General features: G+C 36.6%; 1 protein-coding gene and 1 long non-coding RNA gene across 2 annotated transcripts in view; both read left to right on the top strand.

Annotated features, from left to right (window-relative positions):
- LOC136031143 (uncharacterized) overlaps positions 1-17232 on the top strand; it is a 343784-nt gene that overhangs the window by 78991 nt on the left and 247561 nt on the right. The window lies entirely within an intron of this gene.
- LOC136031136 (E3 SUMO-protein ligase RanBP2-like) overlaps positions 1-17232 on the top strand; it is a gene marked incomplete in the record, with an annotated part of 74307 nt that overhangs the window by 49133 nt on the left and 7942 nt on the right. The window contains 6 exon segments of the mRNA XM_065710454.1: positions 1915-2443; positions 4426-4632; positions 8890-10003; positions 12236-12406; positions 14032-14316; positions 15956-16266. Coding sequence (XP_065566526.1) covers positions 1915-2443; positions 4426-4632; positions 8890-10003; positions 12236-12406; positions 14032-14316; positions 15956-16266 — 2617 coding nt within the window.

Here is a 17232-nt window from a genome sequence, read left to right as displayed (position 1 = left end):
TTTGTCGCAAGTGCTGTAACTTGATGTATTGTGTTGTCTCTTCGTTGCTTCATTATTCCTTCTTTTTTTAATTATTTGGTTTGTATAGAAGAATATTGGGGCCTTATAAGAGAAAAGGGGCCTTGGAGCTAAAGATTTCTGTTCGAATGATTTTTAAATATATATATATATATATATATATATATATATATATATATATATATATATATATATATATATATATATATATATATATATATATATATATATATATATATATATATATATATATATATATATATATATATATATATTCCGTTTGTAGCTGCAATAATGACCTCGGACTTGTAATGACCTTATATAGAAATCTTTAAATACCCGCTTGGCTGGAAATGAAACACTTTTCCAAAATTGACACTTAAATAATTTGATTTCTGCGATCTTAATATTTTTCATTTCTGTCATTATCAGGGCCGTTCATAAATAGTCTTTAAACAATCGTGAGTAGAAAATCGCATAACATGCTGTATGTGCCAAGTTGAGTTAGGGGTGTTGAAGGGGGGCATGGGCCCGTGGACCCTAAAGTGTGGCTTGTCGGCATTTGTTTGTGCTTAACTTTTTTATTTATTTTTTTTTTTTTTTGGACGTCCTTGGGCCATGTTTTTAATTAGTAATTGTACGAAGATTCGTAATTGGTAATTTGTAAATACCAGTTTTGATGGAAATCAAATAATGTATATTTGTGGAATGTTATTTATTTTTCGATAGTCCTGCTCTCCTTTTTATTGACTTCGTGACTAATATTTTTATTCTATCATTATTATTTTATCATATTTTATTCTATCATTTAGGACTATTTTCTAAATTTTCCTGAAACTCTCGTGAGTCGAAAGAGGCACAACATGTCTATACGCATTAATTAGGGGGTGGGTGAGTTTGAAAAGCCACGACCCTATTTCCACACTTGAGCTCTCTGATCATAACAACCGACAATCCTTGTATGACTTCGATTTCAACAAGCTGTAATTTATCAACCTTTCTCTTAAAATGTAGATATCAAGACTATTTTAAATTGTGCGTTTGAATAATTTGGAGCACTTGTCTCTGGTGATGAATTGATCATGTCGCCCATAAACACACAATTTTTGGGATTTCGATCGTTTTTGTGGCTAAAACAGCTTTTTTGAATTTTGATTCGGGGGCTATGTAGCAAATGGGTGTTTAAAAAAGGTTAGGTTGTTCCCTGTTCTCTATTGGCCCTTCAAAAGGTCATTGAAATAGAACTTACGATGGAATGAGCTCTTCATCAGTTTTCTATGATCATCCGTTCCGTTCAAAGAGTGTGAAGCGATACTGAAGAGAAAAACTATTTTTGTCAATGGCAACCGGTACAGATCCAATTTTTGTGAATTTCTATTCCTGATAGTTCAGGACGATCTACGATCAGGGTCACTGTATGTATCAGTGTGCTCAGAGCCTTAAAGAACAAATAATATTGCTTTTACAATCAACTGGGAGTTGTAATCCAGGCAGGTTGTTTAAACTGTTTTGTGCTGTAAAATACGAAACACAAACATAATTACTCTTTTGATACAAAACATTTTTTACCCGTAATGCGCATTATACGTAATGCGCTCTTGAATACTGGACTCGTCAGATCTTAGTTCCATGATAAACGAAAATGAGATGTTCTAACTGGGTGTAGTGGAGTAATGCCCGAATAGTATGGAAGAAAACATTATTTTTGATTACTGTGGAAATAAGGCTTGAGGTGTTTGACGTTCAAATAACATTATTGTTTGCCTTAAAATTACTGTTATAATTTGCCTGTAAAATAAATCGAAATTATTTTAAATATATATACCTCAGTCAATATACATATTTCGTAGAGCTTGATATCCAAATTCGACTTGACTTTAAATTGTTATTTTACAGGGACCCAAATTTACAAGCACAACTGGCACTTAGCTATGGCACATTTGGAAGCGTATTCCCTTGGCTTCAGCAGCAGCAATATCAACTTGGTCTTGCTGGTCTTCAAGGTACGTCGGGGGTGCAAGTCCCCCAAAGTGTCCATCCACTACAGACACAGCCTCAAGTAGCTCCGCAACCTGCTCCTGTTCCACAACCATCCATCGTTCCTCCAAGTACAGCTCAGCCAAATGCATCTACGATTTTTCAACCCTCTCCACCCAAGACTGACCTTCTAACAGTATTGTTGAACAAGCCTGTAGAGAGCAAGATGCCTCAGAATGTTGTTATTTCCACTTCTGCAACTTTGCCAAGTGCAACAGTTAGCGCTCCTGTCTTGGCGCCGGTTACAATTCCTCCTCACCATCGTCTTGGCACAGTAACGCCTCAGAAGCAACCCAATAGCTATCAAATAGCCTTACCAGATACAGCTAAAATCATTACATCTTCGCCTCTTGATGGAAAACAAACAACGCCTGTCAGACCTCCGGATGTAAGTATTTCGTAGTATAGGCATAATGTCGTCCTTCTTCGTCTCCTTCGCTTGTAGCGAACATTGTTGAATGTCTTCATTTCAGGATATTTGAACAACAACCATTTACATTAATTCATATATAATAATAACTGGACCATACGTGTTCAGGTTTAGCAGTTAACAAACGGTTTTTTTGTCGCTAATGGTATTGTCAAGAGTAAATGTTTTTTTTTACCAAATTTATTTCGTATAATAATGCACAATTGCGACCCTTTTTCTGCTAAAATATAGTATTCAACTGAAAAGTGTTTTAGCACTTGAGGATTTCCTATTGGTTTAGCACTTGAATGTTTCAAACGTAATTTGGCGGTACAGTATTTGAATGAATCTAAGAGGGCGGTCTAAAAAAAAATTGTTTTATCCCTAGATAGTATTCCTACTCGCGTCGTTTTTCTGTCGCGGGATCGTATAGCTTTGGGCAGACGTCGTGTGAAATTTCATCCACTTTATCCAACGTTTCACTGTAGGCTTTTGTTTGAATTAGTTGTGGTGTGTATTTTTAGTAGTGAAAAAAAAATGAAATACTGGGTAGCGATAAACTTTTTTGTAAAAGGAGTTATGAAGCTGACCGAATTCATTACCAAATTGTAAATTTGTCTGCTGTCTCCGAACGTGCAAAAATAAAAAGCATTGGAAATCAACAACAAAGTGTATGATATTAATTTGTAGGATGGACATGCAAAAGTTCTGAAATTGCTAGTACTGTACGGATATCAAAAGAAATATTAATGAATTTTGAATGAGCAATGGCGTTACATGAGTGCTTTGTGTTTAAACTGCAAATTAAAACAAATTCGCACGACGCTAATCAAATGCTGCTTAGTGTGTTTTATGGAAATTAAATTGATTTTTCTACGGCTGTACGGTATAGTTAATGGAAATAAACTTACCATTACATGTCTGAGTCAAAACAACAGCCAACCTAATGGACAGATGTTGGTTCTTTGACTTAGAAGACGATTTTGGCACGTCGACATGAAAAGTCATTGCGTCATTCTTGGGATACATTACTATTATTGTTGATTATATAATTAAAAGATGAAACAATAACTAAGGAGTTTTATTCTTCTAACGAAAGGAGACACTAGAATCCCGGAAAGTTTGAGAAGAAAAGAATAACATTTTATCAGGGTAATATAAAAGACCCTAGACTTTGCTGTCTTGCACTTCCGTATTTTCCCAAAACAAGTAAGTCACCTGGTTTGCTACAGTTGTCTTCTGTAATCAAAAAGTAATTTTTGTTGTAAACGAGCGTTTTGAAATTTGTCTGAGAGAGTATTACAGAGACGCATAAAGGCACTGAGACATCAATGGATAAGATATGTTAATGCTAAAGAGAATTAAGCTCATAAATGAAATTGTAGCAACAGTAATTTCCAAGATCAAGCCAGGAACTTGTTCGGACCATCCTCTGGATTTTTATCCAACCTCCTTGATTGTCTATTTTTGTATCCGTGAATAGTAATTTGATATCCTCAAAATATAAGAAATAGCTCTTAGCTGGATCAATTTTTAGCTGGCCCGTTCTTAGTTTTCTTGAAATTTCATTTGACGATTTTCTTACATTTTTCAAAAGTATGTAAATTTATGATAACTTATTTATTTGCACGGGCTTTGCCCAAATTGTGTATGTGAAAGAATTGTTTTTATCGTGTCTTAAATAAAACATTTCTTTGCATCCCAGACATACAGGGTATAGTCGAAATAAGCGTAGAAAGTCAATAGCATTTCCCTCTTTATGCCATGATATTTAATAACTTTCTGATTAAAACAACTCGGAAACAGAGTGGTCTATGTTTTTAGAACGACTTATGAGCCCCGACCCTCCTTTTTCATGTTCTTTGTTATTTCTGTTTTTTGTAGTTCTTCTGATTCAGTTTTTTGCCTTGTTGAATAACTATGCAGTATATGCTTTTTTCACAATTGTCTGTTTTTCATAGGGATTTTTATCAAGCGTCCCTGAGCCAAAATTCTCGTCTGTCGGGAAACCAACAGAGCAGCAGAAAACTCCGGTGCGTGATCGCAACACCTCCATTGGATCCGAAGCAAGTTTTGTCGAGGAAGAAATTGATGCCATGCCAGATTTCAAACCAATCATTCCTTTGCCCGAAGAAGTTGAGGTTAAAACTGGAGAGGAAGGTGAAGAGGTACGTTTTTTTATTTCTCCTGCTTAATATTAATAAATGTTTCATTGAAAGGATTTTGGCCTCGTATACTGTGTGATAATTTACAATATAGGTTGGCGGTCCTCAAAGATTCTGGAGCGGTACTTTGCAGGTGTTTGCAGAGGCAGGCTAGCAGATCACAACAGTCCCCAAGATTAAGGCTAGACATGCGTAACTTTGACATTTAAATGGAATGAAAGCTAAAAAAGAAAAAGAAAATAGTTTCGTGGTGTGTATTTGTTCGCTTCCTTTTAATTTACAAAGACGCTTGCCCCACAATTATTATTTGTGGATACAATTCTCTACACTGTTTTTCCGTCATTATATTGAAGACCACAAAAAAATAAGAATTTCATTATCCCTAAAATGAAAAGTCAGTGCATTAAGCTGTATGTTAGCGGCATTTTGCGAATTGACTGTAATTAAATTTATCTGGTATCATGATTTTGAATTTCAATCCCTAAATTTACCTTATAAAAATGCACTACCAGTTTTTGTGTATGAAATTTTGTATTCCCTGAAATATTCGTTTTTTTTAGAGAGAACTAAAGAAGGAACTTGTGTGTCACATTATTCAGCAGCTTGGAAGTTGAATAAAAGTTGATTATTGCAAAGACTTGGGGAGGAATATAAAAGGAATGATCAATACCTTTGGTAAAATACCAATATTTGTTTAGCTAATATTAAGGAGGATATTACAGCCATTTATTATGCAAAAACTCTGAAATTTTTTAGTGTTTTTTTGTATCGATTCCCTAACTCTTCTCAAGATTTCTTGTTACGTAAGATCTTATAGAACAGGAAAAACTTACAGTTGGACAATTTTGGGACAACGGCTAAAAGCTTGATTTGGGTTTCCATAGGCAGAATTTTCTGCGGTGAGGAAAATTTATGGACGGTGAACTTTCCATGGGAATTTTACGCTGGGGGGTGGTTGACGTTATTCTTATACGAAATTCATTTTATTAGTCTTATTTTTCTTTGTTCACTCAATTTTGCATGTGGAGATGTCCCGGGGGGATGTATTTTCCCCGAGGCCCATCTCATGGGGTACAAAATCAAAGGATGGGAAGTATTGTATCCTATTTCTCTTTTCATAGAATCCCACTCGAATTGTCTGAGTGTTTCAAGATTACTTATATTTTATAAGGTGTTCATTATTTTTTAAGTTCATCCAAGATAAGTTTGTCTAATTACGTTCTCTAAAACGCTGTTGATTCATTGAAATTTTTATAGGCTATAAAAACTGGGGATTTGAATCCTGTTTAATAAATTCCTCCTCAACGCCTCGCTCTTTACGCTAAAGTTTGACTCTTTCTTACAGCTCTACTTTTTAAAACAATAAGAAACTTTAGCGTAAAGAGCGAGGCGTTGAATAGGGGACAATCTCTTTCATATACGGAATATTTCTGGTCGTTTTAATTTTTAAAGTCGCTCCTTACTTGCAGTTTAAAAAACTTGTTTTTCTTATTTAATTTCTGAACGTTTTTGAATTAATACAGGTTTTGATTTTGGTTCACTGCACGTCTATAATTAAAACGAAATTTACATATTAATTTTTTTGGCTAAATGGCTTTCTCATAGTTTTGGTCGGACGATTTTGAAAAAAAGGGGGGTGGGGGTGGAGGCCTAGTTGCCCTCCAATTTTCGGTTACTTAAAAATGCAACTAGAACTTTATTATTTTTTTTACGAACGTTTTTGTTAGCAATAAATATATGTAACTTACGTAGCGAACTTCTATATTTGTATATGAGGGGTTCGTTCCATCGCCAATACCTCGCTTTTTACACTAAAGATTGAGTTTTGTCCCAATTGTTTAAGAATGACCCCTGAATCACAAAGGCCGTACAATAAATAGTTGAAATTACTAAAAGTACTTTTGTGTAAAGAGCGAGGTATTGTGGAGGAGACAAACCCCTTATATACGTAATAATTTCTGTTTGTTTTAGGTTTTAATGCTGCTCTTTATTTCTAACTGAAAAAACTTTTTTTTTCATTTATTTTCTCATTGTTTTTTTTTATAATGCTAGAAAATTCAAGGTGCCCTTCATGGAAATTCTCTTTCCTCATAATAAATTTCCCCATGAAAAGACCCTCCCATGTGACCCCCTCCCCGACCATCCCCTCCCCCCTCAGCACGAAAAGTCCCCCTGAAAACGTCTGCACACTTCCCAATAGCCATTACTATATGTAAAGAATGGTCAAAGTTTGTAACTTGCTTCCCCTCCCCCGGGGACTGTGGGGGATTAAGTCGTCGTAAAAGACATAATTATTAGGTTTTTTGACTATGCTGAACAAAATGGCTATCTCAAAATTTTGATCCGGTGACTTTGGGAAAAAATGAGCGTGGGAGGGGGCCCAGGTGCCCTCCAATTTTTTTGTCCCTTTAAAAGGGCACTAGAACCTTTAGTTTCTGTTAGAATGAGCCCTCTGGCGACATTCCAGGACCACTGGGTCGATACGATCACCCTTGGGGAAAAAAAATAAACAAAAAAACAAGTAAACACGCATCCATGATCTGTCTTCTTGCGAAAAAAAAATGCAAAATTCCACATTTTTGCAGATAGGATCTTGAAACTTTTTCAGCAGGGTTATCTGAGACGCTGAATCTGATGGTGTGATTGTCGTGAAGATTATATGACTTTTAGGGGATGTTTCCCCCTATTTTCTAAAATAAGGCAGATTTTCTCAGGCTTGTAACTTTTGATGGGTAAAATTAAACTTGCTGAAACTTATATATTTAAAATCAGCATAAAAATGCAATTCTTTTGATGTAACTATTGGTATCAAAATTCCATTTTTTAGAGTTTCGGTTACTATTGAGCCAGGTCGCTCCTTACTACAATAGTTCGTTGACACGAACTGTTTGATATATCCAAGCGGAGTGTGTACTTACTCTATCCTGTTTCTGTTTTAATTTGTTGTCCCTAGGAAGGTAGGTACTGATTAGAATGTAGGTAGGTAGATTAGAATGAAGGTAGGTAGGATTAGAATGACACATTCAATGGATAGGGCAAATTTAATACACTAGGTAGGCAGAGATGGAGTGGCTTTCAAATACAATAATTGACCGTTTTAAATCCCCCTTATGGGAAATGCCCCCTCCTCCTCCAATGATTATGCTATTTAGTATATTCTTCTTCTTTTTTTGACATTTTCAGAATATCAGAACCCAAATATTGCTGAAACACAATATTTTCCGATAACAATATTATAGCGAGTTCTATATACTCTTTCAACTCAGTTCTGTTATATGATTTTCTTTCTGACAATAACTGCAAAGATTGTTTTTATCTTTTAAAATCAGCTCTAAAGATGCCCATCACACGTAAATTAAGCTCAGGGTTGGAAAAGTTAGTTGTTTAAGATCAGAGTAATTAAGAATGAACTTACTGTGTCCTCTCTCTCCTCCCAACCTTAAGTGCCGTCTGACTAATCTTTACAAGATCGGCACTGTTTCTTTCTACTTTGAGCTATCAATTTATATTAAATATTTAATGCTAAAATTAATGATTACTGTTTTATTTTTAATCATATGAGTCTAGGGCAACGATAATAATTAGTTTGTCTCATTGGGAAAGAAATTTTATTTCATTTTTTTTTTTTTTTTTTACTGGCTCTGAAAGGTGGTCCTATGAACTGTTTCATCTTCAAATTAAAATACACATTGCAACAGTAACAGTTATAATAGTCAAAATTCTTGGTAAAGTAAAGCATTTAAAAAATTAAATTCTCGCAAAGATTAAAAATGATCCTTTTTACATACACATAAAAAATGAATCCTCAAAATTGTCAGGCCTCTTTTTCCACCGTAGAATATAGAACATAAACCGTGAACTCCTAAACAGATTAAAATTGGTTAACTGATAAAAAGTGGAATTCCCTGAAAATTTCTTAGAAAATCTCTCGAAAAAATGTTCTTTTTCATATAGCAAATTAAATCAGCTTTTACTTGAAATTTATCGTTTGTACATCATATTATTATTTTGGTCTTACGATGTTTAAAACCAAAACCAATTGATCGAGATTCAGTTTTAGTCGGTTAAATTTGGAGGATTGTATCTGAAAAACTTTTCTTTTTTTTCTGGACTTTGTCCACTTTAATACTAGGTTCTCCATAGGTTATTTGCATCCAAAAAAGCAGCAATGTCTATAATTTCTACTCCAAGTCTGGAAAAGTGATGCAAAATGATTCTGTATATGATTCCATTGATGCGATAAACTTTTTTCTCTCTCAGGTTTTGTTTGATGAAAGAGCGAAACTTTATCGATTTGTTGACAAGGAGTGGAAGGAAAGAGGAACTGGACAAATAAAGATATTGAAGGACCCAGAGACTGGTAAACACAGGATTGTCATGAGACGAGATAGGGTGCATAAAGTCTGTGCAAATCATCCAATCGAAGAAAGCCTAAAGATAAATTTTATGCCTAATACAAACAATAGTTTGTTCTGGGCTGCACCAGATCATTCTGAAGGTTCGATGGTCATTGAAAAGTTCTCTGTCAAATTTAAAGAGGAAGAAGGTGCTAAGAGGTTTAAAGAGGTATTTGAGGCTGGTGTTGAGGCAGCCAAGAAGCGGCCAAAGGAGGTAAAAAAAGATGAAAAGAAAATAGAAGGAGGAAAGGGATTTGGAGACAAATTCAAACTTGCTAGTAATCAATGGGAATGTAAAGTCTGCTGTGTTCGTAATGAAAGTGACTGTGTTAAATGTCTGTCTTGTGGTACTGCGAAACCAGATGCAGTGACAACATCCACTTCAACTATTCTTAGTTCTCCAAAATTTAACTTTGGTCTTCCAGCTACTACTTCTGCAACTACAGGTGGATTTTCTTTTAGCACCCCAGACGTTTCGAATTTGAAAATTTGCTCTGTTGCTGGAGCAGGAGAGAAGAAACAAGAATCCAGGTCAGCTTTTCAGTTTTCTTTTAGTCCCAAAATTACGGAAGGCGTGAAACAGGTGACAATTCAACCTTCTAAGCTATTTGCATTTGGAACACCTACTGGTACTGGAACCGGGGAGCAAACCAAACCTGTCACTTCTGTTTTTGGAACAAGTCCAGCATCTATATTAGAATCTGGGACTGCCAGGTATGGCACCAGTACCCCAGTTAACTTGACAATTACGCCTATAACTAAAACAACAAGCGCTCCTGAGCTCGATAAAGGAACCAAGCCTATATCCTCTGCAATTGGAGCAAGTTCAGCTGGTAGTATTCAGGCTAGAATCGCTGGAATTGACACTGCTACTCCAGTTACTACTTCAACCGCAGCTCCTACAAAACCAACGGGATCATTAATGCAACCAAAGTTCACAATTGGCAGCTCACAATTAACTCCGAAACTATCAGAAAGTGAGTTACTTTCATCTCTCTCTCTCTCTCTCTCTCTCTCTCTCTCTCTCTCTCTCTCTCTCTCTCTCTCTCTCTCTCTCTCTCTCTCTCTCTCTCTCTCTCTCTCTCTCTCTTCTCATCTCTGTTTCTAATTTTCTGAGCACTTAGTTTTCTATATTTTCTTTTTTATTGTATTTGAATGACGGTTATTATTTGTATTTTTCGGCCTAAACACATTGTCACCTCGGCCTCTTTGGGGGTAAGGGTAGGGAAGAGCATGCCAATGTAAAAGTCAATGAGGGGACAGAGGCATGGAAAAGGCTTTTCCATGAAATGTCTTATCTTTCCTCGATATCATATGAACTATGTACTTTTTTCATCTCTCTCAATCTTAGAATGGGAGATTTATTTTCTTGCTTGCCCATCTCTGCCATCTTGCAAGTACCTGCGATTTAAGAGTCCTTTGACTCAGGACGATCAATATGGATTTTTGTTTTTAATAACCCTCTCAAAGCTGTGAAAAGCTATTAGATGAATCTTTATTTAGCTTCAATTCATTAGAGATAACATTCCAAGTTTAATTCATCTAGTGGCAGATTGCTTTTGTGGGAGGGTTAGGAAGTGTGGATCAAAACACGATTCTGATGGTTTATGTAGTACCGTATTTAATCTAGTTAACATTTTGTTTTTGCAATCTTTGGTGTGGACTTTTAATACTTAACTTCCTTGACTTAGGTCTCCTGCCGGGCACTGTTGGGTCCCACCATCGCTTTTTCAGTTTGCCGCGGGATCACTTCCAACCGGTTTTCGTAGGGTCAAAGTCAAAGATCGTCTTTGCGGATAAGTGCAAGGGCATTCGAAGTAGATGTCCGGACCGTCGTAAGGTTCGCTCAGCTGCTTAGATAGAAAATTAGGACTGCTTGGTGAGCTACAACAGCTTCTCATTACTCATGAAATCAATCCACCTTAAACCTTCAATCCTTCTCGGGGCCTTCGTCTGGAATACATCGATGGCCTTTAGTATTGCGATTGATGCATGCCATGTTTCAGCTCCGTAAAGCATTACAGAACCGACAAGGGCGTTGAAAATCCGCAGTTTAGTTGGACGACTGATATTCGGTTTTCGCCAAAGATTGCGGTCCAGCCTACCCAGGGCAGAAGACGCTTTGGATATCCTTGCTTGCAGCTCGGGTATAAGCGATCCATCTGAGGAAGTTGTAGAACCCAGGTAGGTGAACCTCTGGACAACTTTCAATGCTAGTTGTTCTGTCTAGGCTAACTGGAGAATTAACTTAAAAGAAGACGGGTTTATGGCCATAATTTTTTTTTTTATATCAGTTTATCTGCTGTCCCACCCTTGCAGCCTCTTCTCGTAGAATCCCGAAGTACTTCCAGCAACTGATGCGCGGATTCCTCTAGGGTGGCAAAGTCAGCATCTGAGATGACGTGATCCCCAAACTTGAGCCCAAAACTGAGACGTGAAGTTGCCTTTGTCATGGTGTGGTCTATAATGGCATTGAAGAGCTCCTGGGCCACTGCACATCCTTGACCTAGTCCTGTTGTGATTTGGAAGAATGGGCTGCGCCGGCCGTTGACTTGAACACAGCTCTCTGTACTTTGGTGTAGAGTCTGCAGTATTTCTCAGGGAGGCCAGTCGATTCTAGAATCTACCAAAGAGCTTCTCGGTTCACTGAGTCGAACGCAACACGGAAGTCGACGAAAGCAAGAAAAGCTTTACGTCGGAACTCCGTAGGTTTTTCCATTATCTGTCGAATCGTGAAAATCTGTTCGATGGTTGAACGGCCCGACATAAAAGCTGCTTGCTCCGGTCGGTTCAAACTAATTTATGATTAATACCTATCGCATGGATACGCTCATAGTCGAAGAAAAGAAGTCCCCCAACAGAGCCTGTTCCACATAAGTTATCTCAAATAAAAGAAAAGAGAATGAGTTTACTTTTCCCTCATCTCCCCTCCAGGCCAGGTTTCTATTTTGTCTATGCACTACTCTCCATACTTCTAAATAAGAGAGGGAGGGGGGGTATCTTTTCTGAGGTTGTCCAGAAGAGCTTCCCGGAGAAGAATTAACATAACGGTGGATCTTTGGGAATTTTAGGTGTTTAGAGAAGAGTCCTTTGGCAACCGTTCTAACTGAATTTTGGCGGTGTGATCTTAAAATTGTTGTATATAGTACCTATATGAGCTCTTTGCTTATGCTAACGTACCATTTGTTAATCTTTTTGTACATTTTTAGCTGAAGAAAAGAAGAAAGAGGAGACAGCGAAACCTAACGTATTTGCTGGATTTACGTTTGGTAGTCCCAAGCTAAACGAACTGAAACCAGAAGACAAAACCGAACTGAAATCAGACAACGGAAAGAAGAAGAGTGAAGAAGTAACATTAACGAGCATATTGAAAGGAAAAGGTAGTCAAATTTGTTTTACTAAATGAAAACCAAATCGAAATTATCAACTGTAAAATGCTATTTTATGTAATTTATTTACAAAAAAAAAATAATATAATGTTTCAGCTGTAATTTGTTCCCTGAAATTCTGCGAAATTCCGTTGATTTTTAATTAAAATCGAATAGTTGTGGGCATCAAGTCATGGCTCATTGTAGAAAAAGCCAAGACAGGTAGTCCAATTGATCGAGAGGCATTTCTGGCATTAAACTTCCTTATTAGGATTGTATAGAAAGGATGTTAGTTCATTTGTTAATAGATAGATATGTCTATCTATTATCCGTCCATGCGTCATTTCTATGGCAGTAGAACTAAGGTAGATAGTCATAGAGCTATGTCACATTATAGACAGACATTTTTCAAACAAATTAATTGTTTGTAGAATGTGTGTCTTTCATGTGTCCTAAAAAAAAAAAAAAAATAAATAAAATAGTTTCTCAATCGTGGAACTATTGAAAACTATCTTTTTCTTCAAAAACTGTTCTGTTCCATCTTATTTACGCAAGAACAAGGTGAGTTTGTCTTGTCTTTGGAAATGTTGGCACCAAGTTCAAATCATGCTCCAGAATTAGAAATAAAAGTTCTTATTCAGAAGTTCATAAACACTAGAAAGACCTTCTTACACCCTGTATAAACGGTAGCTTAGTCTTGATTAGAACTATTGTGTTTTTTTTTTTTTTTTTTTCGACTAGAATGAAGAAGCTGAAAATATGTCTGTTCCGTCCCTTTTAGTAGGAAAAAATCTAAAAGAGGAGAAATGTGATAGACGATAGAGGAATTTGCAAACCATCTAACAGTATTAAAACCATAGCTCCAATGCCAAAGGCACTTACCTCTTTCACACATCTTTTTCTCATATAAAATATCCATCGTTGGAAGTATAAAAATTAAACCCGTTTTTTCTTACTATTAATTAATATTTTCATCAACAGTCATCAGTTATCTTTTACATACTATTACTAGTAAATGAATAAGTTCGACATTAGGGCTCATGTGTTAGATGACTTCCTCTGGCCTGTAGCCTGTTTGATACATGGTAAATTTCTTAAGCTAATAAGTTTTTCATGTTGTCTCTAAGCTAGGGATCTGTAAGGATCTGCGGATATAAACGAAACAAATTTTATACGATAAATGAGAATATATCAGAAGATTGGTGTATGTGCCCCTTGTCTTATGAAGTGAAAGAAAATCTCAGCTATTATTTAAGCTTTTCTAAGAGCTTTCACAACTTAAAAAGTAATATGTTGGATGATATTGCGCCCTGGTATATTGCCTTTGGCAGAATCCTGCGTATTTCGCATTTTGATTCGATGGGTCAACTACAAGGCGATTCTCCTGTAAGAAGTGTTCCCATTCTAGGACTGATAAAGGGTCAGCAATGCAAGTTGAATTTAATAGCTAAAAGGAAATATCTAAGTTACCTCCAATTTACTTCCGGAACTATCAAACATATTTTGTATATTTTGTTAGTGTCAAATAGGCTACTTCTGAAAATATGAAGAAAAAAAAGGGCTGATAACACCCTTACCAGTTCGCATATTCCCATCTCGGTTTGTAACGCGTAAGACTTTACTTCAACTATTTGCAGATGATACCCCCAAAGCCGGAGAATCAACGGGTATGCTGTTTAGCAGTCTTACTGGTAGCACAGAAGCAACATGTTTTAAGAAAACTGACGACTTCAAAGGATTTCCTGGGCAGGGTACTCCTGTGTTTGGTAAACCTAAAAAAGAACCCACGCCGTTAGCTGCATTCCCTGGATCGATGGAAAGGAAGGCAGAAACACCCGAAGAGGAAGTATCCGAAGAGTTTGTCCCTACTGCTGAATTTAAGCCAGTAATTCCACTTCCGGACTTGGTGGAAGTCAAAACAGGTTAGACATTTGGTTATACTTTGAGGATTCTTAAACATGAGAATAATTTTTGGGGTGATTTAGCGCCAAACACTTTTTTGTGAGGTTTGAGTAGTGTATCTTAGAGGCTAGGGTGATTACTCCCCCTCCCTGACTTCAGTTACCACTTTGACCGACCGTATGTCAAACAACAAGCTATACAAAAAATGGGGTTCGATCCCACTGTCCTGGACTATCGTGAAAGAAGATTAAGATGGCTAGGACGCTAGGATTCGTTTTGCGGATAAAGGATGACAGATTGCCAAAGATTGTGTTTAGTAGCCATCCATATGGAGCCAAAAAAAGCAAGTTTTCTCCAATGGGGTGGAACGAGGTCGTAAGAAAGGAAATGAATGAAACTGGAACTTCAGGGAAGGGGTGGAAATTAAAACTTTGAATAGCTTGGGGTGAAGGAGGGGCGGTGAGATGTTATTGCTGTTAGTAGCATGAAATGGACAACGGCGATAAAAATCTGAAATGAGAATGGACATTGGCTAGGGGCGAATGCCCCTTATTTTAAAAGACCGACGATCCGGACCAGTAAAGGTTGACAGATTTGGTTGTTTTGCCATTTATATGCGTTTATATATTATAGGCTGAATATTTTTGTTGGCTAAAATGTCTCGGGTTGTATTATTAAAGAAATAAATGAGCAGAAATAAAGCAATAAATTAAGTCAAACTTTAGAGAAACAACAACAATGAATTAATTAACGAAAACAAAATACGAATTGGAATAAAAATTAACAATCAAACTTGAAAATAACGTATTGCTATAAATGAGCAAATTAAAACCTAAAAAACGAAAATTAAAAAGAATATTCAAGATAAAATTAACGTGTTAATTTTTTTTACACAACAAAAAACAAAATTGCTTTTTTTACAATAAAAAAAAACAAAAACAAAAATGAAACTAATCTCATGAGATTAGATGGAGCGGTAGCCTACTCGTACCTTTGGTAATTTCTGGTCGTTTAAAGTTGGACTTGACTTTTTCTTTTAATTTTTACTTTTTTGGGTTTTATATATTCATTATAGTAGTATCTGTTATTTTTAAGTTTGACTTTTCAATTTTAATTTCTATTCGTTTTCAGTTTTCATTTATTCTTTCATACCAAGTTCTGTTCCTTTGAAGTTTCATTTACTTCATGACCATATTTTTACTCGTTCTAGGTTTTGATATCGCTTTTATTTTTTTTTGGAACCTTTTTCTAATATTTATTATTATTATTACTTTTATTGATCCATAAAACAAATAGTGAGAAAAGGGTACACTCTGCATATTGTTGGTTCCCAAAATTTTTTATTCTTTTTGGTTGCAGGAAAAAGTTGTGCTTTTCTTCGCATTCATTCTACCGAGGACAGGTTTAGTTGTAGCACACGTGACGTGCACTGTGATTTTAAAAAAATATCGGTTATTGTAAGGACCATTTTTTAGAGTGTTAGTTCTTATTATTGGAGGATGTCTTGCTATTAGAGTTTTCACAAAGTTGCGGATACTTAGGGCCTACGACACTAAATTTAAAAAAAAAACAAAAAAACATGAAAATAAGACACATTCCCGAATCGGCTTGAATGGTGTAGATGGAGATTTTCTTTTAAGTTCTTTGTTATTATTGCAGGAGAGGACGAAGAAACTGTGCTTTTTAGTAACCGTGGAATTCTATATCGCTTCGATGCAGATACCAAAGAATGGAAAGAAAAGGGCCGTGGCGATTTCAAAGTTTTAAGACACCAAAAAACTGGCAAGGTTAGGTTCCTCATGCGCCGTGAACAAGTGTTAAAAATCTGCTGTAACCACTTGATTACACCAGAGCTTGAATTGATGCCAATGAATAATTCTGACAAAGCTTTCGTATGGTATGCCCTGGACTATTCCGAAGGGGAAATGAAGGAAGAAAAACTTGCGTTGAGATTCAAGCTGCCTGACACGGTAAAGTTCTACTCTCTCTTTCTCTCTCTCTCTCTCTCTCTCTCTCTCTCTCTCTCTCTCTCTCTCTCTCTCTCTCTCTCTCTCTCTCTCCTCTCTCTCTCTCTCTCTCTCTCTCTCTCTCTCTCTCTCTCTCTCTCTCTCTTTCTTTCTCTTTCTTTTTCTCTTTCTCTCTCCATCTTTCTCTTTCTCTCTCCCTCTCTCCCCCCCTCTCTCTCTCTCTCCCTCTCGGTATATATATATATATATATATATATGTACATTGTTTCTTTGAAACCAATCCACAATCCTAGGCAGTGCAGTAAAGAGCAATGTGGTCACAATGTTTTGTTGTTTTTTAGACCAGGGCACTTCGTATCGAAGGGATTGTCGTAAAAACTTTTGAATGGGCTCATTCGATTGGAAAATGAAAGGGCTATTGCCCTTTTTAATAGTCGAAAGTGATTGGAGGGCAACTAATCCGCCTTTCACGCCAACCATTTCCACAGACACATTCAATCAAAATTTTGAGATGTTTTTGTTGAAAGTAGTAGTTGAGTAGTTGAAGTAGTTGAAAGATCCGGATCCAATTGTCTTTGAGGATGACAATCCCCCAGAGCCCTCAGAGCAAGGGTTGTAAGCTATGCCCTGGGGACATTTAAGGTTTACATAGAAAGGGTGATCGTATAAACTTTGGAGGGGGCTCCTTGGAACACAGAAGAATGGAATTGCCAATCAGCAATCTTAAGTTCCCTTTTTGAGATATAGAGTGATCGGAGGGTGGATACACCCCCCCCCCTTGCACACACACACACACACCTCGAATTTTCCCGAAATCTGTCTGATAGTAATTTTGAAATGACCATTCTGTTGTCGTAAAAACTTCAAAAAGAGCTCAGTCTATTGAAAATTGAAAGGGCTGTTGCTCTTTTTAATAGTCAAAAGCGATTGGAGGGCAACTTACCCCCTTCCCACGCCCACCATTTCCCC

The sequence above is a fragment of the Artemia franciscana genome, chromosome 9 (genome assembly GCF_032884065.1).
Source record: "Artemia franciscana chromosome 9, ASM3288406v1, whole genome shotgun sequence".
Lineage (NCBI taxonomy): Eukaryota > Metazoa > Arthropoda > Branchiopoda > Anostraca > Artemiidae > Artemia > Artemia franciscana.
This window is presented reverse-complemented; position numbering and strand designations above follow the sequence as displayed.